Genomic DNA, 25,963 nt, shown 5'->3' with positions numbered 1-25,963 from the left:
ATGTCTGAAAGGAGTCCAAGCTTGTTCTTAAAGGGAATGGCTTTCAAATGGGCTGTGTTCCATAATTTAAGACATCAACTATAGGTCTCTTACCTTTGGAGGCTTGAAAGGATATTCTGGTGTAAATGTGATGTCAAGGAAGAAAACGCCTCCCTCATAGACTGAACCTGGAGGTCCTAGAATGGTTGATCTCCATTCATAGATGTTATCACCTTTGGGGCCAGCGCTAAGAGAGAAAAAAAAATTGGTTTAGGAATATTACCACAGTTGAAATAAATATGACTTATTAGCTTCTTCAAGTATGATATGGAAGAAAGTTTTCAGTGTTACACTTCATACACCACCTGAAGTAAAGACAGAGATTAAAAATAGATTGAATGCTTCCAAAAATCTCAGCGATCTTACCTCGTTTTATCCGTGTTACAGACTGCTTAGCAAAGCTGAGAAACTAGAGGTGGGGTAAGGTTTTCAGCTTCTCTCTGCTGGCATTTATAAGAGCAGCATTGCCCAGAACTGCTCCTGAGCATGTTACACAATCTCAACACAACAGAAAATATAAGTTTCAAAGAACAAATTCCTACTGTATTTCAGAAGTGGTTCTTCTAGCTCAGCCTTACTAACACTATGCCATGCCAAAGACCATACTAAATAAATTAAGGACTTATGTTGATTTTATTAACCTTGTGTGTTCTTTAAATATAAAATATATTCCCGTATTATTGCTAAATCGAGGTTCATGGTGTAATTGAAGGAAAACAAATACATGACGACACTCTTAAATATCAAAACTTCCTACACTTTTATAATTTTTATAAAATGAATCCACATGAACTAAACCCATTGATATAATTTGCACTGTGGAACTGCTTTTTTTAAGGGGAATTAAAATCACTGTGTCAAATTAAAGCAGTGCCTTCTCAAACCAGCTTTGTTTAATTCTAGATTCTCCCTAACCTGCCAGTAGCTGACCAAGAGCAGTACAAACTAAAGGTGCTGCAGAACACAAATGTCTGCTTGTTGAAAATTAGTTTTGCTGAGATCCTCAGACACTTGTATTCTGCAGCGTGCCATATGTCACTGAGTATTTCTAAGTACAGCTCAACGTATAAAGCCATTAAGGTTTTAGGACTCCATTGCTACCTCTTTCTGTGCTGCTATGGTAGTATTTTATCTGCAAGATGCCAGAGCTGAAAACTCCTTTTGCATAAAGGGAGGTGCTGACACAGCTTTTTCCATCATGGATGTGCTATGACTTTGGCAATCTCTTCTCCCCTTGCTCTGAAAGGGGCTGGGTTTTTACATCCCTAATACAATGAAAAGCAGCCTTGCTCTTTTTCCCCTCCTTCTCTTAACAAGGCTAATATAAGGCAGAAGTATTAAAAAAGGTTCTTTTCATATTATAACAATCATGGAGCAGTATTACTTGAGAAGGAAGGCAACCCAATAAATTCAATATATCCATGACAATATGAATTTGATTAACGTGAAGGGAACCAGGGTGATTGTTAGGTGTTAGTAACAGTGTTACAAACAGAAATACAGTTACAAATATATAAATTCTCCATGTAACAACAGAGTTCAGAGACATGTTTTTTTTCCTGTGCTCTTTGTAGTACTGGTGAATGTATTCTTGACAGCAGGGGAATCAGGGGAGAGAAAGGGAGCTAGTTTTGTTATTAAATGTAAAATTTTATTTTCAGATTAAACTAAAAATAAAAATTCACAGCATGTTGGTGCTAAATAGTTCAACAATAGTGAAGCTATACCTAAAGGCACGCTCCTGGGGAAGCAAAGCATGTAAGAAGGTAGTAAAGGGAGATGGGTTCTCTGCAAAGCGAGGAACCAGCCACCAGGGAAAGATTTCTCTCCTCAGAACCCAAAACCCCATGCAGCTCAGAATCGGCACTAAATTAAAGTAAAAGCCATTCCATCCTGAGCGCTCCTGGCATCCCGCTCCCACTTAACGACTTGTCCCTGTCCTGTGCAGGTCTATATATTTGGGCACTCAGTGCTCTCCAGCTACCACTTGTGCACTAAACTGGAAGAGCGCTATATTTCAACTGGAAGCTCTACTTCCTGAAAGACATCAGCTTAACTGTGAAAACTTTCTGCAAAGGACTCTCTGGGGCACCCTTAGTCACCACTCCAAAGAATCGCCTCTTTATGTAGGTATTAGCAACCTACTGACACACTGTCATTGCTGTAAGTTGCGCTGTGATCATCTTCCCCTCCCTCCCCCAAAGATGGAGCTACTGAACGGAACAGGTACTTGAGCTTTGTTAGCACCGATTTACTGTTGGAATTTATATCACAAGTACTGCCAACTGGGAGCACTTCAGCACTCAAGAAATGTGATGTGCAATTAGCACTGAATACAGCCCTCTGAACCAACGAGAAATATTTCAACATTTTGCATCTTATTTCCAGCTTCAACCCAAAGGACTATCAATAAAAAAAATCCCACAGACTTAAAAAATAATGTATTATTATTTGTAATAGTCTTAGAAATCTCCTGTATCCTATTAGATTTCCAATTAGAGCTGTCATTGCATGCAAGTAATAAACTGCTAGACCTCTGTGTTAAAAAAGTGCAACATCTTTGCAAGACATCAGTAGGCTTTAACAGTGATGTACTAAGCTTACCTTTGAAGCTTTTCATAATTCAACTAACAGAGTGAAATAGCTGTAGATGACCAATTTTTACATATTAATATTGATTACTTATAAAGGAAACACTGAAAGAGGAAGACAGCAAGTCAGCTTCTGAGTGCAATATTGCTCAGATTTAAATTAGGATCAGGTAGTATATCAAGCAGCTCAAGAAAATCTAGTGCCTAACAGAAAAGTGCTGGTACTGGACCACAGCATCAGTGCAGCAGCATTAACTTTGGGTGGAGATATGAAAATTGTCAAAGGTTAAAGATTACATTCTTTGTTTAAAAATTCTTGCAATTATCTGCTTTGAAAAGAAATTCACTGATGCGTAGATACCAGGCTCACAAGCACAGCTGCCACTTTACCCGATGTGTGCCACCACTGCTCAAATGAGGTGTCTAGATCTGCTAATGCAACATTTTGAAGCTGTCCAACATGACCACTGGGAAGACAATTTTAACCAATTACCTGGAAATTGTTTCCACTGCAAGACAAGAATATGAGAGCAACGGCATTCTGTATTGAACTCAATAGCCCACAACCTCTTCACTTCCAAAGAAAGAAATGAAAGACTGGTAATGCAGACTAAAAGATGACATCCAAAAGAAAACTGAAAAAGTCCCAACCCATCATTATCAGACTGGGTAGCATGTGTCTTACAAGAGTGCAACTGAGATCTCTCTTCCCTGGAAAAACAGTGATATACTCAGTGAAGATGCACTGCACCCACTGTAACAACTGCTTCTGATCATTCCCAAGTTGCTCCTGGCTTATCCTTGGGAGGATGTTATGACAATAATGCCCAGCGCCAGGGTAATTTATGTTTGAGAACTATCTACCTTTCCTTGCCTGCTAGTACAGGCAAGGCAGAAAGAAAGTCTTGGCACGGGTGAGACCTAGCTCAAAGTTCTGCCTCGGCCAAGTCCCAACCAGCCTTGTGTTGCTTTGGAAGAACCTCATCTTGCTCTGGCTCCCTTTGCTGGCAGGTGCTGTGTTCTTTCTCAATTTAAACCAAATTAGAAATGCCCGCAGAAGAGGCTGGGGAGCAGAGCGATGCCTAAGTAAATTGGTTGCACACTCAGATGCCCTGCAATACTGAGCAATTGTAAACACAGGACTCTGTCCCAGAGATAAAGTGTTCACAGAGAAGAGACACAAACACACACTTTTTCATGTCTTGAAAAAGCTGAAATGACAGATAGTCTGCAAGAACAGTCAGCCTGTGGCTTTTTTCATATTAAGCCAGCCAGATACCACCTCCACCACACCCCTGCATTACGTGATACCACTCTGATATTTTGCAGACACAAGCTCAGCTCCCTCCTCTGCCTGGGCACCCTGGGGCAAATCACTCAAAGGATGTCTATGCCATTGAGGGAAGGAAGGATTTTTTGGTGTCCATCACATAAGAAAATCTCTGGGATTTCCAGGAGAATGACTCAGAAAAAGCTCACTGTTTACGTCAACTTGCTAGTACATTTGGAAACTACCTGGTCCTTTCTAGGAGTTGACCAAATAATAATGTAAGCCAGTGATGGTACAGCCTGGTGAATGCTTTAGTTCCTCTTCTTTGAAACATAGAAAACACGCAACAGCAGATCACAGTAGTGAAAAATGTATCAAAAATTAGTTGATGCTACAGACATTAGGTTAATAACCTGATATACCAAAGAAGAGCAACTTCCTTTTAAAAGCTAACTAATTCGGCAGAGTGGTTTAAAAATACCAGAGACAGCTATCTGTCAGGGTGGTGAGAAGAAGGGCAATTTCATGATAAGCTGAAATAAATAATACCTCGTGAAAAACTACATGTTTCAGTCAAAACCACAAGTAACAAAACCACAAACTCATACTCCGGCTGTTCTATATCCCTAGATACTATTTTTGAGGCTATTTTGTCCTGAACAGGAAGAGTCTGATGCAAGTAGCTAAGCTGCTTTGAAACTGCACACTTGTGGAAAATAAATAAAATTTCCAAAAACACCACAGACACGACCTTTGCCAAGGGACATAACTCAAATGAGAAAGCAAACAACATACTAATGACACCTGGGAATTCCAAGGTGGCAGAGAATCTAATCATCTCCAACAAAAAGCTCTGCCATTACAAACGGATAACAACATCCCATTTTTTGTTGTTTTATTTTGTACTACAAAACAGTGAATGACTGAACACGGAATTGCATCTTGGTCACATACACATCACCTTACTACACAGCTTTAAGAACTATTGAACTGACTGCTAAAAGGTCTTTTTTTTTAACCCTTTCTTTTCTCCTCACCCCCTGTCCCCCTCCCCCCCTCCTCCTTTTTGATTACACGCAAAAAATGCATTAGAAATTTTGACTGGGTAGCTGACAGGGAGGCAGTATGTCCTTTGGCCACAATATCACTTCAAAAACTTCATATTAATGCATAGCTCTAATTTTAGAAATAAATTGTCACTTTTTACACATCCTTTAGCTACTAAAATATATTATTTTTATTGCTATAGCACTGAGACACTCCGTTCACAGGCAGGATCCCACTATGTTAAGCAAGCTGCGATGCAATGCAAAGACTCATGTACAAGACTTACACAGGTTTTTCAATTATAAAATAAGCATTAAAACATTACAGAGTTATTAGGAAGAAATTCGACCAGGCAAAACAGAAGTAGTTAAAAGGATACCCTGGGCTACCCATACAGTTGCCACTTTATCCCCACTTGGAGATGAAATATTTTGCCTCCAATTTTTAGTCAAAGCATGGAAACAAAAGGAAAAGAAAGAAAAACAAAAAATCAAAACACAACACAACCCCTCCTGGGCAACTGTGGAGATTTAAAGGTAACATACTGAATTACCACATTACGTGAATCAGACTGATATTTTTGCCCACTGTCCTTATACACAGCCAAGGTGCTCCTCTATGTTAATGTTAGCTAAAAATGATGGATTTGGCATAGGTGAAATGCCTGAGAACTCAACCAGAGACAGAGGGAAAAGACAGCAAGGGGAAGGAATTGCAGCTGGTTTTAATTAAAACGTAAGAAAGAGGCATAGGGAGGAAATGAGAGGTGAGCAAAGATGGAACGTTATATATTGCTACAGCAATCCGAACTATAAAATTGTGAAAACCAAACTTAATTCTCCATCTAATGCATGTTCAGGGACATGGTTTTCCAGCACAAAGTGGTAAATACTATTATTTTTCTTGTAACTCATTGAAGATACTGTATTTTCTGTCTTAACTTTAAAATGGCAGTCACAATATTATTGCATGTGGGTAAGTACCTTACAAATCCCACCACATTTCTAACAAAGAAGAGCACACACAAAATTTCTGGTTTAGCATCTACCAAATCTTTTCCCTTAAGTATCAGACTAATATAAAATTGGGGAGGGAAGGTTTGAAAATCGCACATAAATTGCACAAAGCTTAAACTAGAGGATAAACAGTGCAGCAAATTACATTCTTACGAGGTTAAAAAAGGAACTAAATAACTAAACAGCTCTGATAATGGAGCTGATAAGGTGTTAGGCAGGGATTTATGAGACTTCAGGGGGATTTCTTTGTGGGAGAAAAAAAAAAAAAAAGAAGACTAGGCTTTCCAGTTTATATAAAAAATACTTGGCAACAACATCACACAACAACTAAAAATGCCTGATGCTTGCCAAGATCTCACTCTTTTCAATTACAAAAGGAAGAGGAATGCTCAGGAGTACTTGCAAATTTAGGACCTTCACCTGAAATATTTCAGTCTCTACAAAATATTACTGTGAAGTTACTACTAAACTACTTGGTGAAAAGGCCAACGCTCGTGAATAGTTCCACTGCAGTGTCTGATATTTAAACCAGGCTTCAAAGATTTAAAATAAAATCTCAGTTAACAGGGAGGTCAGGAGACTTACGGTATTCTCAGGAGTGTGCTGCAGCTCTATTCAGTTTAACAATAATCACTTCCATTTAGGAGTGAGGCCTCATAAAAGGGTTCAAGAGAAATTAATCAATTTAGCAGTGGTTCCAAAACTGAAAACAAACCCAGCCTGCTCAGCTCTCAAGGGCTTCCATTTTTCTTTGCATTGGCTTCTTCCTACTCTCTTCCACCTCAGAGCACTGCACTTTTGTCCTACTACAAGTAGGAACATTTTCAGTGTCCAACATGACAGCAGAGAGGCTGTTTCTGCAAGTCTATGCAAATACAGAAAATGCCAAACTAAGCAGTCAATGACATTATTTTCACTGTATACAAATCTGCTTTCCTTTTCTCCTCATAGTTGTAGCTTGACACTGTGTCCAAAAATTAAATAAATTAAAATGTGCCGGCTTATATTTGACCTTGCATCTCCCATTAAATACTACTCTGCACAGGAAAAAATAAAACAAACTGGGAAAGAGTAGAAGAGAATCTGACTTGCCTAACAAGTAGCAGCAGTGTATTTAAAATGACAAGAAGATGTGATGGTAGAAATTGTGTTCTGCCAACTTAACCTTGTGTTACTCCTACATCAGTTTCCTTCCTGCCATGTGTCAACTGGACTATTAGCTGCCAACATGGGGACAGGAATTTCTTCACATCATTAGACCTCATTTCCAAATTTATTATTTAGGGCATAGATGCGCAACTTACAATTGGTAAGCTAAAGTAAGCAGTTTCACAAATGCAGCATTTTTGCAACTACATTTGCTTGGAGCCTCCTTACATTCCAGCAGGTTTTTGGAAGTTGTTATAGAAATATAACTAGTAAATCTACTTGTTACTGTAATTTCAATGTTTTTATACAGCAAACATACTCTGAAAGTGGTTGCCCAGCATCAAATCGCCAGTCTTGTATTTAAGGACAATAAAAGAGAATCAATACTATTAATAAATATAAGAATTCTTGTGTTACTGATCTCAAATGTGGTGTACCGCTCAAGACATAAAACAAAAGCTTTACTTCCCTTTGGTTCGTACATATTGGAACAAGGTAGTTTCTTATATACGTAGAAAAGAAACCACCCTCTCTGACAACAAAAGGGTTCAATAATGTCCCCTAAGCAGCCTGAACGGTGCTACGTTAAAATTATCAGAGTGCTCTCCCCTAAATAACATGTTTTATTCCCTAGAGAAAATGGAAATCCCCCACAACTAACTTGCCATTCCAGAATCAAGCTGGGACCGACAGTTGTGTTTCAGTCCTCCACACCCATCTGCTCTCCTATCCGCACCAGTGTGGGAATATGAAAGGTGGTCTTGATAAATGGATAAAAAAAGCCCTGCACACCATAAATATTTAGGCGCCCTGTAGACGTGAATTGTAAAGCTGCTAAGATTGTGCTGATGTGTTCTGGATATTTCTGTCTCTTCAAAAGTCCACATTTAGGAAAAGAAGAAGAAATAAAAAAGGATCCCACCTATGTCGTAAGACTACCTGTCTGAGATAACATACTGGACTGGTTATGTTGCACTTGATTATCATCAGTTTGCCCTATTGATTTCATCATAACTGGTAATTCTGTAGATCATAAAATGCATATGCTAAATAACTTAGATCAAAAGGGCAACAGCAGCTACAAACCAGCTTGGAAAAACTGGCCCCAGAAAGTGAAAAATTATGTGTAACACTTGGCAAGAAGCCCCTGCTATGCTGAAAATTGAAAGCAGACAAGACTCTCCAACTTCCTCAGACTCATAAGGACACAGTTCTTGTGGCTTCATCGAACTGTCTTCTCGAGGTACTTCCATGGGGAGGAAAAGGGCTATTTTAAAGAGGGCAGACAATGCATTGCCAGGCTAGAGATTCACTGCCATCTTTCTTGCACTGAACTACAGAAATTCTGTTTAAAGTCCGTACTCAGAACAGATGATCCAGTATTTTGAGATTGCTGGTTTATAGGCAACTAAGTTTTCAAGAGAACATGACCTAAAGAAAAAAATCTGCTCATGTACCTCATGCTCCGAAACTGATCCATCTGCCTGCCCCACCACATAGCAGCCAACTCACCCTAAAACCATGATACAAATTAAAACAAATCCATCGGGCAATCAACACCAACAGTCTCTCTTTCCCCATTAGATCAAGGATAGGTAGAGTCAACATTACTTGAGAAGCAGGTCATCCCATTATCTTGGCTTCACATCTTTCTATTGCTTCCCATCAGCATACCAACGCTGATACTGATTAAATTATGTTGCTAATCTAAATATATTAAGATACATCATTCAAAACATAATGACACATGAAACCTAAAAAGAAAAAAAAATCTGGATGTCTTCCTTCCCCTTCTCCTTTATCTATGTTAAACTCTTTACATTAAATTCCTTTCCTTGACATTCACTGAACAAATCAAGATCACTGCATTTGAATTAACCTATTTCACTGCAGAAGATAACAGCAAAATTGAACAAACCATCAAATATCAAAACAAAATCTGGTTACTCAAAACAACAAAATATTATCAGTTATGCTGTACCACCCAAAGCATCTCTTTAATAGTTTTCACAATTCTAAACTATCAAAGCTGCCTAGCGGAAAAGTTATTTGAAAACACTACCTTTGAGTTTTGAAGCTTCAACATGCACAGACTAGAAATTTTACCTGAGATGTGAGCTCAGTATTTTTTAAGTAAAACAAGATTTCTTAAACTTTAATACAGCACAGCTGCCAGCCAACTACATAGCAGTCACTAAAAATTGTTTACATACTACTGCAAGTTGTTCTCCTTAATAATAGTTGCAAACATGAGCCAGTCACAATAGCTAACCAGCATTTATTGTAGCATTTTCTTACCTAACTATTGTTCTGAAGCTGACATGAAGACAAAAGCTCAGGGGAAACAAAACCAGAAAACAAACTTTCAAGGGATTTAAAAGCAAAAATAGGCTTTTGATTTCTTGATGGCAATTTCACATGCACAAGGATAGCCTGAACAGGAATTTGTGGTGGCCTTGTAAAGCTGTGTAAGGTTTTGTTTGTTTATTTACATAGTATTAGAAACATTAAATTTAATTCACATTAGGAACCACAAGAAGACTAAGCAGTGCTCTTAAATAGTATATACAGTTTTGAGGCCAACTTACATGCACTAACTTCTAGGGGCAGATACAGTCCTCCACAAATTATCCTTTTTCTCTAGAAAGCTATTTGGCAATTCACATTAAGTAACTTCCCCCCAAAGCAAAAAAAAATGTGCATCATTGACTTTCAAACTTCCCAATACCTTCACTTCACGACATTTTTGTTTGGAAGTATCTCCTGAATGTAAGGAAACATTAAAGACAATGAAGTGCCAAGCAATAAGTTTCAGCTTTGGCCATTATATCACTTACACCTTTTATAATGTGGCGCGCCACATTTCCACACACAAAAGCCAGCACCCGCGTCTGCTCCTCCCCCATTTCCACCAAAAAGAAAAGACTTTGCAACAATTTAATCAGCTGGAAAGATGACACCCATGGGTGGCTGTTCACTTCTGTGGACAGAGGCCCATGGCAGGGAGGTAGGAAGGAACAGCCACAGAGCACAAAGTGGTCCAGGCATCCACCTCATAACTGCTCCTGGTCCCACACAGCTTGGAAACCTCGCTCCTTCAGCTGACCACTGACATTCTTAAGTTAAACTAGGTTTCAAACTTCCACTTTCATGAAAAAAAAGAAAGAAAAAAAAAAAATCATGCTAAGTTTACACTGTAATTAGTTGAAAGGTACATTCCCATGTTCCCTAGGATTTTCTAGTTCCAACAAAAAAAGACATATTTTTCCTCATAAACTCCCCACGCAATCCATGACATTCACAGAGAAAGATCTTTAGTGGCATTTAGTAAAAATTTGCACTGCTTTATTGTATAGTGTTAATAATTTAACTGGCTGTAATGCTAGCGTGACATTTTCTGTTATATTTCATTGAGACAGAAGGAGGAAAGCGCACCTCACAGACACATGCCAGAGTTTTAGGGACAGCACTTGACATTTTCTAACCTTTTAACCCAAGCATTGCTACAAGTAACACCTTAAAGCAAGAGTGACAAAATTAAAGTAGAGTTCCTGGGTGTGTTTTGAGAGTTTTGCACCAGCACAACTGTAATAGCAACAGATACTAAGAGATATGCCTAGAAAACTTTAAAACTGACACAAAGACAGATGTACAGGTCCCACCTAATTTTACACCATGAATTTTTTGAAGAAAAATTGAACATGTTACTTACAATTAGGCACAAATGTGAAACTGGCATAATAGTATACAGTAGTATGGCAAAACACCTGGAAGAACTGACAGGCCTGGTGTAATTTTACATACACATCAACATAAGAAGAGAAATAAATCTATCGTTAGCAATCTATCGCAGGGATTTTGGGTATGAAGGCAGGGAAAAGTACAGGAAGAACAAATTAAAAATATTTGTTTCCAGTCAGTACAGCTTCAGTCTCTTTGATTTTCTCACAAAAAGGCATTTCAAATATTCCCTTTAGTGAAATAAAGATGGTCAAACAGCAATACATTTACAATGTAAATATATTTAGACTATGTTAGAAAATTCCTCAGCCAGTCTAGGCAACCCCGCTTGAACTTTTGAGACAAGATAATTAAGAGATATTTCTCCATTTGAGTTTCTATGTCAAGATGATCTCAGTTCAGAAAGGTCAGTAAATAAAACCTCTGGCATACACACAAATAGTCTTCTTAATAAATCAGTAAGAAGAGACAAATTCCAAAGGCAGATGACACATCGTTACACCAGACTTTTAATATATTTTTGTTTTATATTTGATTCTTAATAAAATGTAATTAAAAGTTATGAGAAGACAACTCTCTTTTTTCAATTAAGGCAAACTAACTGAAAATAGTTCTTTTCTGCTGAGCTTGTCTTGTTACAGAAGAGTAAAACAGATCACACAAAAAACCCCATCCCAATAGTAGTATCACTAACAGAGTTGCAAACTAACCAATACTAAAACTATTTTTTTAATTCACTCTGTATAAATCTATGTAAAACTACAAGTCAAGTCACACACCTAACTTTCAAGACACGAGTTAACAATACCACAAACTTGAAATTCGATCAGGCAAAGTCAACCTTAAATACCCAAGTAAGACAATGAAGTATGTATGCACTCATTTTCAGCTTTAACCCTCAATTCTCTGAGACAGGTATTGACAAAAATACTTTGGGAAATTACTCTTAAAGATACAAATATATATATATGTGACAAAAGTATTTCATAACGTACAAAACCTTTTATAACACTACTTAAAAATATTTTTTCTAAACACAGTTTCCTTTTGTAAAACAATGTTAAAATACAGTTCTGTCCACCCATCAGTATAACAGAAGTAGTATTAACAGGAAGACTTTGATCACAGGTCAAACGCAAATTTTGTCACAGAACTTTGTTCCTCTACTAGCTTATCACAGGAAATATAGGAAATCAGCAGGCTGGATGTGATCTAAAGTCCATTTATTCCAATGCCCTGTCTTTGGCTGGTTTCCAGTATCAAATGGGGCAGAGAAGAGCACTGGAAGGCTCCTTCCAATTCTTTTGCTTTCCCCTACCTTAACATCATCCCCAGCAGTAACTGACTGAGCCTCAAAACCAGGCATCCATGTTTCCCTTCTGAAATTGGTATTACCAATAAGCTGCAGTAATTCTGACTGTGTTTGCCCTCCATAGAAGCCTGAGCCTTTTTGAAGCTTGCTAAATTCCTGGCTTCAGCAATGTAATACAGCATGGAATCCCTGTGTCTAATTTAATTCTTTAAAATACATTAGATTTCTCTATCTTTTAATCTCAATTCCATAAGCCTTTGTTCTTGTATTAAAATACAGAGGAAAATAAACTTCTCATTTGTTGTCTCTAGAGAATAAAAATAAAGAAAATTCAGTCTGTTTTCTGAAAGGAAACAACCCCTGTATCTTCATATAAGCACTCCTCCAGTTGTCATTTTTTTTTTTTTTTTTAAATAATTTCCATCTTTCTTTGCCAAAATCCACCTACTTCTCCAATATTCTTTTTAAGAGTGTCTGGGTTTATTGTTGCCCTGCAACAAATGAAGATAGAAAGTGGACATCATTACACAAAAGCTGATGGACATTACTTTGTACTTATCTGTTAAGTCTTTTTCTCTTTCACGTGCCAGAAAAACCTACCCCCTTCCTTTTTCAAGATGGGAAGACTCATCACCATCGGTATGCCCTGAATGAGCACTAGGCCAGTAAACAGTAAGTATCTTCCCTACTCATTAAGTAAGACATTTGCAGCAGACTATGTGTTGTTAAAGTTCTGTCCTGTTAGCAAATACATTTGTCAAGTGTCTTTCTAGAAACCAGTACTTCTGTATCTGTCTGGGATAGTTCAAGTCAATGACAAAACAACCACCAAATTCAGCAGAACAAATTCATATGCACAGCAGGATAGAGAAATATCTTTTGGGAACCCAGAAAAAACCAGCAGCGACTGCAAAAGCCAGATTGCTGCAAAGCACTTTGATTGGGGGCTTGCTTCATCATGCTTAGCCCAATCAGTAATTAAGGCATTCCTCACTCTCACTTACTGTCAGCAAGGAAAGCTTTTGAAAGCATCCTTGTTGCTTCCACATCCTTGTAAAAAGACAAAATATAGTATTCTTTATGGAAGAATAAGCTCTAAGCATTTGTTTGAATCAGTGCTACTCCTGAGCATCTTAGAAACAAGCAACAAACTTTGCATCTGCCGTTAATCTGACTGTAGTTTTCAGATAAGTACAGAAGAACAGAACCTTACAAAGGAACTCGCACCGCTCTGCAGAGAGCTGAACTCCTCTACAGGAGACATTTTAAGGTTCTTTCCTTCAAAGCCACATGATTTATTCAAGTTGCCTTTCCTATACTCTCAATAAGAGAACGTGAAGACCTCAAATATTTTGGCTAATGCGCAGGGATTTCTAGTTGTTGTTTCTATTATGCTTCTGCTTAACTACTTTTTTTTTTCCTTTCCGATACTACAGATGTGGGTTTTTGTTCTTTGGTTGTGTGGTTTTTGTTTGTTTTAAAAAAAACAACTTTAGCATATCAAGAAGATTTCTACTCCCCAGCCCCAGTGTGTAAGCACTGTCTGGTTTAAAACCCTGCCAAGATTTGCAGGCATAAATGTCAAATACAATAGTCAAACCTTTTAACATATTTATTACTCCACTCCTGATATTTTTCCACTCAGTGGAATTAATTCCATAGCTTGAAGTGCCACTTATTAAAAAGCCAAGACATGGTGAAGAGCCTGCTACCATCATCACTTCCTTTACAGAAATATAGTGATTTTGCTCATCACAGCATACTCAAGTTTAATCAACGTTGTGGCTCTTGCTCCATGTAGGTATTAATCATTCATAAGTCCTTGGATTCTATTGCTCACTTTGTAGGTCATTTCTGTAGGCATTCCCATGCAACCTGATCAGACGTGATTAGTAACGGTCATTCCTGGGGTGAGCTGATAGGGAAAGGGATGCAAAAAAGGGATACAGAAAGGGACAAAGAAAGTATGTAAGGATGCTATCCAGCCCCAAAGAGATACAAGATAGGCGTGTATGTGGAAGAAGGGAGGGAGGAAAAAATACTTACATACGTACAAGCTGGGACTGGACAACAAGATTTTCACACAATGCTCAGAATTTAAGTAAATTTTAGTCCATAGGCAAGTTTAATTTGAAAGACTTCAAAAAGCATGCTCCTCACAGAATCACAGAATGGTTGGGGTTGGAAGGGACCTCTGGAGATCATCTAGTCCAACCCACCTGCTAAAGCAGGTTCATCTAGAACAGATCACACAGGAATGGGTTGAGACAGGTTTTGAATGTCTCCAGAGAAGGAGACTCCACAACCTCTCTGGCCAGCCTGTTCCAGTGCTCTGGCCACCCTTAGAGTAAAGAAGTTTCTCCTCATATTCAGACAGATCCTCCTTTGCTTCAGTCTGTGCCCATTGCCTCTCATCCTATCATTGGGCACCACTGAAAGGAGTCTTGACACCCATCCTTGAGATACTTATAAACATTGCTAGATCCCCTCTCAGCCTTCTCTTCTCCAGGCTGAACAGACCCAGCTCTCTCAGTCTCTCCTTGTAAGAAAGATGCTCTAGGTCCCTAATCAACTTTGTAGCCTGTCGCTGCACTCCCTCCAGTACTTCCTTATCCTTCTTAGAATGGGGAGCCCAGAACTGGACATAGTACTCCAGATGTGGCCTCACCAGGGCAGAGTAGAGGGGGAGGACAACCTCCCTCAACCTGCTGGTCACACTCTTGTTAATGCACCCCAGGTACCATTGGCCTTCTTGGCTAAAAGGGCACATTGCTGACTCAGGGTCAACCTGGTTTTGACCAGAACTAACAAGTCCTTCCCTGCAGTGCTACTTTCCAGCAGGTCCACCCCTAAACTGTACTGGTGCCTGGGGTTATTCCTCCCCCGGTGCAGGACCCTACACCTGCCCATGTTAAACTTCATAAGGTTCTTCTCTGCCCAGTCCTCCATCAGTCCTCTTCTGATACAACATCTCAAGATAAATTTGCTTAAGCCTAGGAGCATGGGTTTAATACTGCTCCAAAATCACCACTATTAGTAAGACTAACTTTGAGCATTCATGATACCCACATGTCTGCCCAATTTTGTTTCAAATCCTGTTATGTTCTTGGCCCCAACATTTCCTGTGATAGTAAGTTCCATAGCCTAATTTTATGTATTGAAGACACATATAATACCTTCCTTTTATTACTCTTATATTTGTCACCTTTAATTTCAATAGAACATATCTCTTGTTCTTCTGTTATGAGAAAATGAAAGCAGATGTTTCCAATTTATTTTGTTCTTTCTGCACTAGTGTTCAGTGCAGCATGAAGCTAACAGTTAAATAAATGACTGAAGTATTTAATCCTGGCTATTTTCTTCTAGACAGAGTAAACTTGCCTGTCTACTAGGAGCAACAGAGTGAGATGAACAAGTAAAGGAAGTAAAGAAACTCAAACTTTATGAACTCTGAGCAAGAAGCTTGTGGGAGAACATGAGAACAAATACTACAAGTGTTAAAAAATGGTCTCCTATACAACACACACACATATATTTGAAGAAAAAACCCTCTAACAAACAAACAAACCCTAACCAAATCAAATACTGCACGTATAGCTGAAGACACTAGTGAGACAATAAAAAAGCTAAAGAAAAAACATATCACGTAATGTCACCCAAACCTCTGATATCACACATATTCCGCACACTATTTTAAACTTCCCTGTAGAAGCGGTTACAGTCAACAGTTCCAACTTACTTTGTGAACATCAGCAAGTTCTCAGGTGCCGCCACCAGTGTCATGGATAAATGGCCTAAAAGGGATCAATGCAATGACATTTTTGGGCACTTGGAGGAAGGGTGTACCCCTGTATTTGTATTTAACTGCCACTGTCTTGGTGAAAGCTGCACTGAACACAAGCATGACTTCAACCAAAACATTTCATAAAATAGGGGTCTCTTTGCAGAGGCATTAGATTTATAAAAGCAGTGGAAGTAGATTCCAGAGGGACTTCACTGGATTACAGACTGATGACATTGGTGTTACAGTTTCAGTGGAAACCTTGCTTGATTTAGTTACTGCAGGACAGAAAAGGACAATCCAGAGAAACTACTGAGCTTTTCCATTACCTCAGCTGTAGGACTGATCCCTAAACACAAAGGTTACCTGGGGGGTGATCCAGTACCAGTGTGTTGCATGGCTTACTGAACACAATTCCAACTTCCCTCACATTCCAGTGCCTGAGACCCTGATGCAGTTAGCTGCACACAAACTAGCATCAAATCATCCAAATAAAACCACAGAATACAGGAAAAATGGGCTTCAAACATCTGGCAGTTTCTGTATGAAATCTTAGCCACCTGTCTAGTATGCATAGAGCAGGCTTGAAAGCCATTTCCATTACTTTGGCTGAACCTCTCTCCCAGGCTAGGATACTGAAAATCATGACAAGACAGTAATTCAGAAGGACAAATACAAAACTAACAATCTGAGGAGTCCAAGATCATAGTCCTTGTCCATGTTATGCTACTTAAATGAGGGCTACAGTCTCTTCATTTTGAATAATCTGGTTGTTCTTATGTCTAAGGGAAACAAGACTACTGGAGGAAGAAATATGCTTACGTTGCAATGCTTCATTTTGCAGTATCATGAGATCCTTGATCTTTACACCAGCACCATTAATATACATTATTTTACACACGAAAGGCATCAGCTATATGTGAACAGCTTTCAGGACTTGAACACAAATTTCTGGAGCATAGAAAATCTTTTGGATTCGTGTAATTTGGATTATTTTTTTTAAAGATATATTTTCAACAATGAAACTGTTTATGAAACAAATTAAATGTTCTTACATGGTTAAATTGTTCATTTTTCCAAGTCAAAACTCTGCAAAGACCAAGGGAAACCCACCAGTCTGCCATGATTAGCCAAGTGCACAAGAGCACAATTAGTTCTTGCTTGCTGACACAGAAGGACTGGATGGAAAAAGGAAACCCAGGCGGGTGAAATACAAAATGAGGTGTCCTAATTGAGTGTGATGACATTCAGATCAAGTTTTCTAAAAATGTCATACATCTGTTAACAAACTTGGGTGATAATGGTACAGTTATATCTAGTTCTGATCATACCCACGCTATTTCATATGTAAAATCTAAGTACATATGCATGTGCATATAAACATACAGATGTGTATCCACATACACAATATCTGTATTCCTCCACAGGTGTGCTACCTCAGTCCAGTGGAAGCTGCAATGAACAGCTACTGCTACCATAGTAACACTGTAGAAGTGCAGAAAGACCACCTAGGACGGATAAAAGAGAATGAGCCCACTTCAACTCCTTTGCTTAGATCCTTGTTCAGGTCACACACACTCATACAGCCTTCCATAAGAGCAGATCCAGAATTATACTACCACTTTGTAGCAAATTATTTTTGCTACAAAATGATGACAAGAATATACAATACTGCAGCACTGATCCCAGCTAACACCTTTCGCTCTCAGTCAGGACAAGAAATTTGGCCTTACCCTTTATAGCACTGGGCTTAACTGTGGCAAGTCAGCGTTATCCTTGGAGTCTGTTTTGACTTTCCCATGTGTGCTTCTTCTGGGTGGTGCAATGTTCAGAGTTTAGGAAAAATATGTATTCTGTCAACTTCTGCAAGTCAAGTTAAACGCTGAAGAAAGGGAAAGTTGATTGCACAATCATTCTTTTCCATGCAGCTATTTTTGCAGATATGGGGGGATGGAACGATGGGGAAAGTAAACAGAAAACTACCCTTTACTTTCTCAGACATACAACTGCACTCTGGTAAGTGAATGCAAAAGGGGTGTTTGCACACACATGTATGCTCTAAACACCACTGACAAAAAGCCGATCTGATGCAACACTGTTCCCTTAGAGCTGTTCTGCAGAGAATATCTAGCATTTTTTACATTTGTAAATTATTATTCATTACCTCATAATTTGCAAAATGAAACAGTGTGCAAAATAAAAAACAAGCTAAAATCTACTTCATTTATTTCAAACTTGAAGTCTGGCAGCCATATTATATTCTAATTCTTCTTGAGCAATTGACCTACTGCAAAACACATATTGAGAGGTGGCATTTAGAGCCTTCCTTACTGTACAGGATTTACCTTGAACTGCTGGCAAAATCGCTCCTGAGCATCTCTATAGTTAGTTTCTGTTCCTTCATCCAAGCCAAGCAGACCCCCAACAAGTACATGTGCCTCCCCAGCACAGGCTACAGAAAGAAGGCAGCTCTGGCTCAGTGGCAACTGACTTAGGGATCTTTCAGAATGGAGCAGAAAGCAGGATCTAAGCCATGCAAGCCCCAATTAAAGCAGCAAAACAGCTTAAGCTAAGAGAAATCCATCTACCTATTAAAAACATCTTAGCAGCTGTGACCAGCGTGGATGAAAAGTTGTGAGAGAGGCTGCCCAGTGGCTGTTGTGCTGGTTTTACACACTTTTCCCACTAGGGCCAAGAATGATCAAGAGACTCATCATCTCAACAAGTACTCTTACTGTAAACAGCTAGTGCTGAAAGTCAGACCCTTAATAAATAGATGGATTTAATAATTTTACTCCTGAGACATGCATATCTACTACATACCAGAAAAGGCAGAGAAAGAATCAAAAATATAGGCCAATTTAAGACCTTGTTTTCTTCAGTAAAGAGAAACTTGAATACATAAAATAAATCACCTTTCATAATCCTGTGAGGGTCCTAAGGATGTACACAGGATCGATTCCCTGCAGGCATGCAAGTATTTAAAAAGAAAAAAAAAGCAAAGCAAAGAAAACCCAACAAACCACAAAACAACAAAACAAGCCCCAATTCAACAGACCTCCCCTTACCTAGATCAATATCTTACTGCACATGCATTTATTTTTTTCCTTTCTTTGTTTGCTATATGTTCACTTGCTCTAAAATTGTTGAAGTTTCTTAAAATCACAGGACTGTTAACAGTCAAATCAATGCACAGAGAAGACAAAAAAGCCCAATCCTCCACTAAAAAAAAACCCAACCCAGCACAGCATGCCCTAGCATTTCTTATACTGTGGAACAGGATAATAAATATGAATAAGGAAGCAATAAGAATCTGTGCATAGCATTATTATTATTATTATTTTTAAACAAACAGTCTATATGTTTGCTTTTCATTAGCTCCCTGTGGTGGCAAAACTATAAACGTAAAAGTTAGAGACATAAAGGGAAAAAATGAAGTAGCCAATAGCAAAGATTTCAAATATACTTACACAACCACACTGTTTGTTTTACAGCTCCTTTACATAACAATAAAAATGTAATATACTGTGGGGTTTTGGCAGTGTGTAGAGAGACAGCATCGAATGGCAATAACAGAGTAAGCACAAATGATCTCTTTGGAACAATTAAGCAATTTTAGAAGCACCGCTATGTCCAACAGCTAATGGGTCCACAGAGACAGAAAGGTCAAAAGTGTGAGTTTCTCCCTACTAACCGGAGATCACATATATGACCCTTGTGAAGAGAGAATAACTTCATGATCACATTATATAATCCCTGCTAGAGAATAACCCTATATAATCCCCAGCACACTAAACAAAAATAAACAAAAAAAGAGAGATCCTTCCTTCAGAAGCCAAAAGATGCTCTTTTCCATCCAGCTGCCTCAGCAGACTTAATAAATAAAAAATGGAAGAAAAAAAAAGTGCTTACCCTCTTTTTGTATAATGATCTGAGAAAAAGAAAATCACTGGCTATATATAAACCAGTATGGTGCTCACTTAGTTCAGTAGAGTTTGGCACTTTTTAAGAAAGAATGGGTAAGCAATACATATTGTGCATTAAAATCCGCATCTCTTTTAGTGACCTTAAACTCTAGGAATATGAACAGGGACATACAAAACCACTTCTTTCTGGATACAGTTCATTCACTGTCTACAGCAAGGACTGAAATTTAGCACTTGACCTAGTGTGTCATTAAGGAAATGACACATTATGTTCCAGGAAAGCCAATCTAAGCAAACATCACAGTTCCATTACTATTTTAATATCCAGAAAAGAAGATCCTCCCTCTGAAAAGAAACCATTTGCTAAAACAGCAACTAGATGACTTTACAGATTTGTCATTTTATGCGTACATGACAGAAAGATTAGTAAAAATACTGATAAAAGAAGCTTGTGTTTGCCTAGCGTACAGCTGTCTGCTGTGTAAACGCTCACACAGGCTCACCTACTGCACATGTCAAATGTCCTCATAACCCCAAGTGAAAATTAGATGCATCCTCTTGACTAGAAACCTTTCAAGATAATAAAATACACTTTTCTAATGACCAAAGAGTACAACATAAAGAAAGATGACCCATATCAACTCTCATGTTGCCTTGCACTCAGGATTATCACAACTGACCATTGAAGTACTTTAAAAACACTTTCCTGTTTCCCTTTTGTCAAGCTCCTCTGATTTGTAATCCAAATACTTAAGCAATTAAAAAAAATTAAGACGTCTATATACACATTCAATAGTTTAGTTGATCATTGATACTTCATTTGCAAGTAAATTAATGTGACAATAAAGGTTTTGCCTGTTTATTTTTTAATTCCTTGTAAGCATTTTCTTCCTGTCAATGGGAGAGCCTTGCCTCTTCAGCTCCCTGCAGGCACAGACTGCAGACCCCATCAGTGGCAATGGTTCACTGCTGAAGGGTTGGCGCAGACATCAGGAAAGAGAAGGGGCCAGAACGTGCTCAGCTCAGCAGGATAAGGAGGCAGAAGACATCAGCAGCGCTCCTTACAAGCCTGAGATGGTTTGCAGAAAGAGGCTCAGCTCCGAGGCCAGAACAGGCACATTAGCTCTCTTTTGCAGAACTTAATGCCATACTGGTGACTTGGGACACACTGGACTGTAACGAAGAGCTGAGGAAAGAAGCACAGAGTGAGCTGAGAATCTGTGCAAGAGACCGGCCAGTTTACTAATGGAAAGGGATCTAGCAAAATGTGTTTTTTTCCTCCCTGTTGTTCCTTGCTTTTAAGGGTCACGTCTAACCTCGCTCCATTTTCCACTCTTTTCCTACTGTCGTAGTTCAGCCACCCACTCTAGCTCCGTTCTTTTTTCCCCCCATTCATTCTGAATTGATGAAGATCACTGCAAACAGAATAGGCTTTACCAGGTAACAAGCAAGTCTCCTTCCCAGATCCAGACCCCAATCTGCACTCCCTCCTTCTCTCTCTTTAAGCCCAGCTGTGAATCGCTAACTGTTCCCATCCAGCTGTTCAGCCATCCCTGAGAGGTCACAGCACATCCCCATGTACCCTCAGCCCTTCACTCTGCTGCTACTGCTTACAGCTGGACCCTGAAAGCTCATCGCATCCCCACTGCAAAGTGTTACCGTACAAAGGCTCCGCTGCCCAGTCCCTGTTCTTCAGCCTTTCCTGACAAAATCCAGCGCTAGCTAGTAAAAATGCCCTAAATAGCTGGTTCTGTGGTAACTAGCACTGCAGTGGAACATGTACTCGACCAAACTCAATGCTAAATTATTTGTCTGAACTTTACATCTCCCTCATAAATAAGACTCCACTACAAAGAGCAGAGCAAAAATCCGTGTAAAGCAATGTAGCAAGTACAGCACACAGTGTCTACGGGTTAGAAAAATTTGCATTTTATGTATAAAAAACAATGTATAAGACATACCTGATACATTACAAAACCTCAAATGTAACATAATATTTACAGTCATTATTAGTTAAGTGCACACACTGAATACTAAGTACTTTAAATTGGAATGTCTCGGCACATGTAATAGCTCTGCAATTTAACTAATATTTCCCTAACAAATACTTACAGTCCTCCTAGTTATTGAGGTGGAAGGTGAAGTAGGAGCACAAAGACAGCAAAGAGATTAGCTGTTGGACACCTTTATTATTTCTCTGCCACTGTCCAAGGAGAAAAAATACAAAAAAACAACCAAACAAAAAAACCCACCAACAAACCAACAACCCAACACTAATATATCTCAAAGCACATTATCCTATTACATTGTGGTAGTATCACAAAGTAACAGCTGTGATAACCTTGATGCGCATAAAACCGGAAAATAACCAAGTCACATATTCGAGATAATACAATAGCTGCTGAATTAAACAACTCCCTTATTTACCTCAATCAGATAAGGAAAAAAAAAGTGCTATGTCACAACATAAGCAGAACTTATTTTTTTGGGGAAGGGGGAATAAGGAGACACCTACAAGCCCAAGGACTAAACCTACTTTATTATTAAAAAACATTTAAACGTAGCTGGAAATTTACATATCACTTTGCAAACACAGACACAAATGAAAGAAGCCCTTTGCACTGAAAATCTTACAGTCTAAATTCAGCAAGACAAATGCATGAAGGTTAACCCTTCACAAAAGCCAGGAGAAATGGCTGAGTGACAGGAAATGAGGGCTTGCTTTATGCTGCAAAGCATAAAAACAAGAGGGGCAGGAACTGTTCCATAAAGGGCAGAAGTCGAACACTACGTAGCTAAAAGCAACATCAAGTGGAACAAGGAAACAGAAAAAGAGACTGAAGTCAGTGGACTAGAATGAGGGACAATAGGGCGGGGGAAGGAGTCATTCTGTGGGTACTCCATGTAGAATGTAAAAAGATCATTTGGGGTCACCTAATTCAGTACCCTAATCCTGAAAGTAGCAAGAGCAGATGCTCCTCCGAACAGGTGATTGTGGTCACTATCTGCAGTCCATCCCCCTTGCACTCCTACCACAGCCACAGCCGCTGGATTAGGGATGCTCAAATCCCTGACTTTCCTCTTTGTGTCTGTTTATGGACCTGCTGCCCACGAATTTGTTCAGCCCATTTATGAGTGTGCTGATTCTATCCACCTCCACGACCTCCTGCAGGAACAGCTTCCAGAACCCCACTGCCTACTGGGTACAACAACTTAATCTGTTCTAAAACGACCTCCTAACAAGTGTCAGTGTTTCTAGTACTAGAGAACTTACTGAGTAACAGTTCTTGTCATGTTTCTCCTCCAGTTGCTACAAAAGAAAGGTGTGCTCTTTTAGGAGATACAGGTTCACAAGGCCTTCAACAAATTAAATTTGCAACTTCTTATCTTTAATACTAGTCTAATTTATTTGGATTGACTGAGTTTCAAGGGATTTTTTAACTCTCCTACCCTTTTCTGCTTGCTTACTTGTTTCTCTCTCCCGTTCTGCACCCTCCCTTTCTATCACTGCCCTTCTCTCCCTCTGATCCTTTCTTGCTATCGCTTCCCCAATTTGCTTCTCCTGCTCCTCACATCTTGCTCATGCACTTCCTAAGACACAGGTGGACAACCCACGGATCAAGAGTCACATGCAGCTCATGCAGCAGTTCAAGGAGGCCTACAAAAATACAGCTGGGCACCTGTAATATGTATTCGTCAAGGTATAGTAGGGTGTGCCTTCTTGATTTACAGAGCATTGTAAAGAGTGTAAGACTGTGTAAACATGTTGAATTTATTGCTGTATCAATGCTTCACCTCCCAGGTGGGGTTATGCCACAAGCAGCACAGCAAAAACTACTGTTGCAACCTGCGTGCTTGCCTATTTTAAAAATACATTCATGCCCATGAGGCTGGCCCATGGACGGCTCTCCCCTTTCATTCAAGATGAGGATGCCCAGCCACCCCAATGGGACATCTCCCTCTGCTGCCCCCTACATTCACCATTAATGCCTTGTACAGTCTTGCTGTCCATAGGAACGTAACATTCTTCTGCCTCGAGGGGTTTTATGTCCTTTTCCATTCCTCACCTGCAACTCATTCATTCTCGTAGTCTTACCATAGCCTGCAATCTGATTAACCTCATAAGAAGAGTGAAGGAATGGAAAAAAAATGGAAAAATTCTATTCTAAATTAAGTATTAAAATCTCACTAGAAACTTCAGTCCTGGGATGCAACTAGAAAACAAGCAGCAGGGCAGCTGAAGGCCTTACATCAGTTACATCCAAAACCTAGATCTCCTAGGTCACTATTGTCACTACTATGTATCTTCTTGCCGAGTTTCCTAGATCACAAGGGTGCTGTTGAAGTTCAGTTTGAAGTAGGAAAAAAATATATCCACAGCTAACGCAATGGAGAACTCCAGTCAGATTCATGATATTTTGAGATTTTATCTGGCACAGCTATTTAAAGCCTTCAATCTTTTCCCTCTCCCTGACAGACCCCCAAATTAGTATGCCCAGCAGTGTGCCCAGGTGGCCAAGAAGGCCAACAGCATCCTGACTTGTATCAGCAATAGTGTGGCCAGCAGGACTAGAGAAGCAATGGTGGTCTTGTTCTCATCCCTGGGGAGGCCCCACCTCAAATCCTGTGTTCAGTTTTGGGCCCCTGACAACAAGAAAGACATTGAGGTTCTGAAGCGAGTTCAGAGAAGGGCGATGAAGCTGGTGAGGGGTCTGGAGCACAAGTCTGACGAGGGAACTGGGGCTGTTCAGTCTGGAGAAAAGGAGGCTGAGGGGAGACCTTATCGCTGTCTACAACTACCTGAAAGGAGGTTGTAGCATAGAGGGTGTTGGTCTCTTCTCCCAAGTCCCAAGTGATAGGACAAGGGGAAATGGCCTCAAGTTGTGCTGGGAAGGTTTAGATTGGATATTAGGAAAAATTTATTCACAGAAAGGGTTGTCAGTTATTGGAACAGGCTGCCCAGGGAAGTGGTTGAGTCACTGTCCCTGGGGGTATTTAAAAGACATATAGATGTGGTGCTTCGGGATATGGTTTAGCAGAGGACTTGGCAGTGTTAGGCTAATGGGTGGACTCTATGATCTTAAAGGTCTTTTCCAACCTAAACAATTCTATGATTCTATGATAACTGTAAGCTGGCACAAGTCCTTTCATCAGAAGCCATCAAACTACAAAATACAAAATTCCCAAATTGAGGATTACCTCATCAAAAACAAAACTAGACAATTCTTATTGATAAACTACTTACAAGGAAGTCAAGGAGGACACCAACTATAAATGCTTGTATGCATCACCTAATTTATCTCCTTTAAAAAGGTTACGAAGTCATACAGGAAATAATATGCAAATATAGAATTACAACAATTGATTGATCAGAAACTTCTGATGAAATGACCTTTTGTGGTATACTACAGTATTGATATAATTGCTTTAAGATTATGTTACTACAACAGTGTGCATTTTAGCAATCTCTCAAAACCACCTGCAACAGTTAAACACTGCTTTAATTAAATATATTGCACTTTCTCCACCATTTATAGGCCACTTCTCAGGCAGTCTACACTTGTTCAGAATACAAAATAACACATTGAAACTTTCTAGAAGTTGTCCACTTGAAAATTTCAAACATGACGGTCATCACCTAAATCAGCACCTTAAAATTTCAGTGAAGATATTAAAGCCGCACGTAAAACCTTTGAGACAGTTATGCTGGCAGGCTGCCTTGTATAGCAATAGCTACTGCCCTGAAGCTTTGCCGTTGTCTCCAAAAACTCTGACAAAGCTTTGTGTCCACACTAGAAGTATTTTTCTTCTTTTCATCAATTCATCTATCATGAAAAGACACCTTTGACTACAGAATTTTTAGTGTTTGTGGGCCTTTTCCATTCCTGTGTGCAACTCTCTGTGGGATCCAAGGCATTGAAAGAAAGAAAGAAAACACCTCAAGACCCCCTCTCCTGGTTTCTCCTTAACAGACACTGGAATTAGCTTCAATTGCAAAAATTTATTGCTCAGACAACCACAGCAGAAATAGCATTAAGTATTAGCAGTCCACCTGCCCCGGGAAGCACCTCGCCTCTAGTCCACAGAATTT

The 25,963-nt window shown here is 39.3% G+C and overlaps 1 protein-coding gene across 7 annotated transcripts in view; it reads right to left on the bottom strand.

The window, feature by feature from the left end:
- LOC102094573 (ubiquitin-conjugating enzyme E2 E1) overlaps positions 1–25,963 on the bottom strand; it is a 46,104-nt gene that overhangs the window by 7,813 nt on the left and 12,328 nt on the right. For all 7 annotated transcript variants that reach the window (XM_065051549.1, XM_065051550.1, XM_065051556.1 and 4 more), the window contains one exon: positions 94–226. In XM_065051549.1, the coding sequence (XP_064907621.1) occupies positions 94–226 (133 nt within the window). The remainder of the gene's footprint in view (positions 1–93; positions 227–25,963) is intronic.

The sequence above is a fragment of the Columba livia genome, chromosome 2 (genome assembly GCF_036013475.1).
Source record: "Columba livia isolate bColLiv1 breed racing homer chromosome 2, bColLiv1.pat.W.v2, whole genome shotgun sequence".
Lineage (NCBI taxonomy): Eukaryota > Metazoa > Chordata > Aves > Columbiformes > Columbidae > Columba > Columba livia.
The sequence above is the reverse complement of the archived record's forward strand: the minus strand, read 5'-3'. Positions and strand labels throughout refer to the sequence as shown.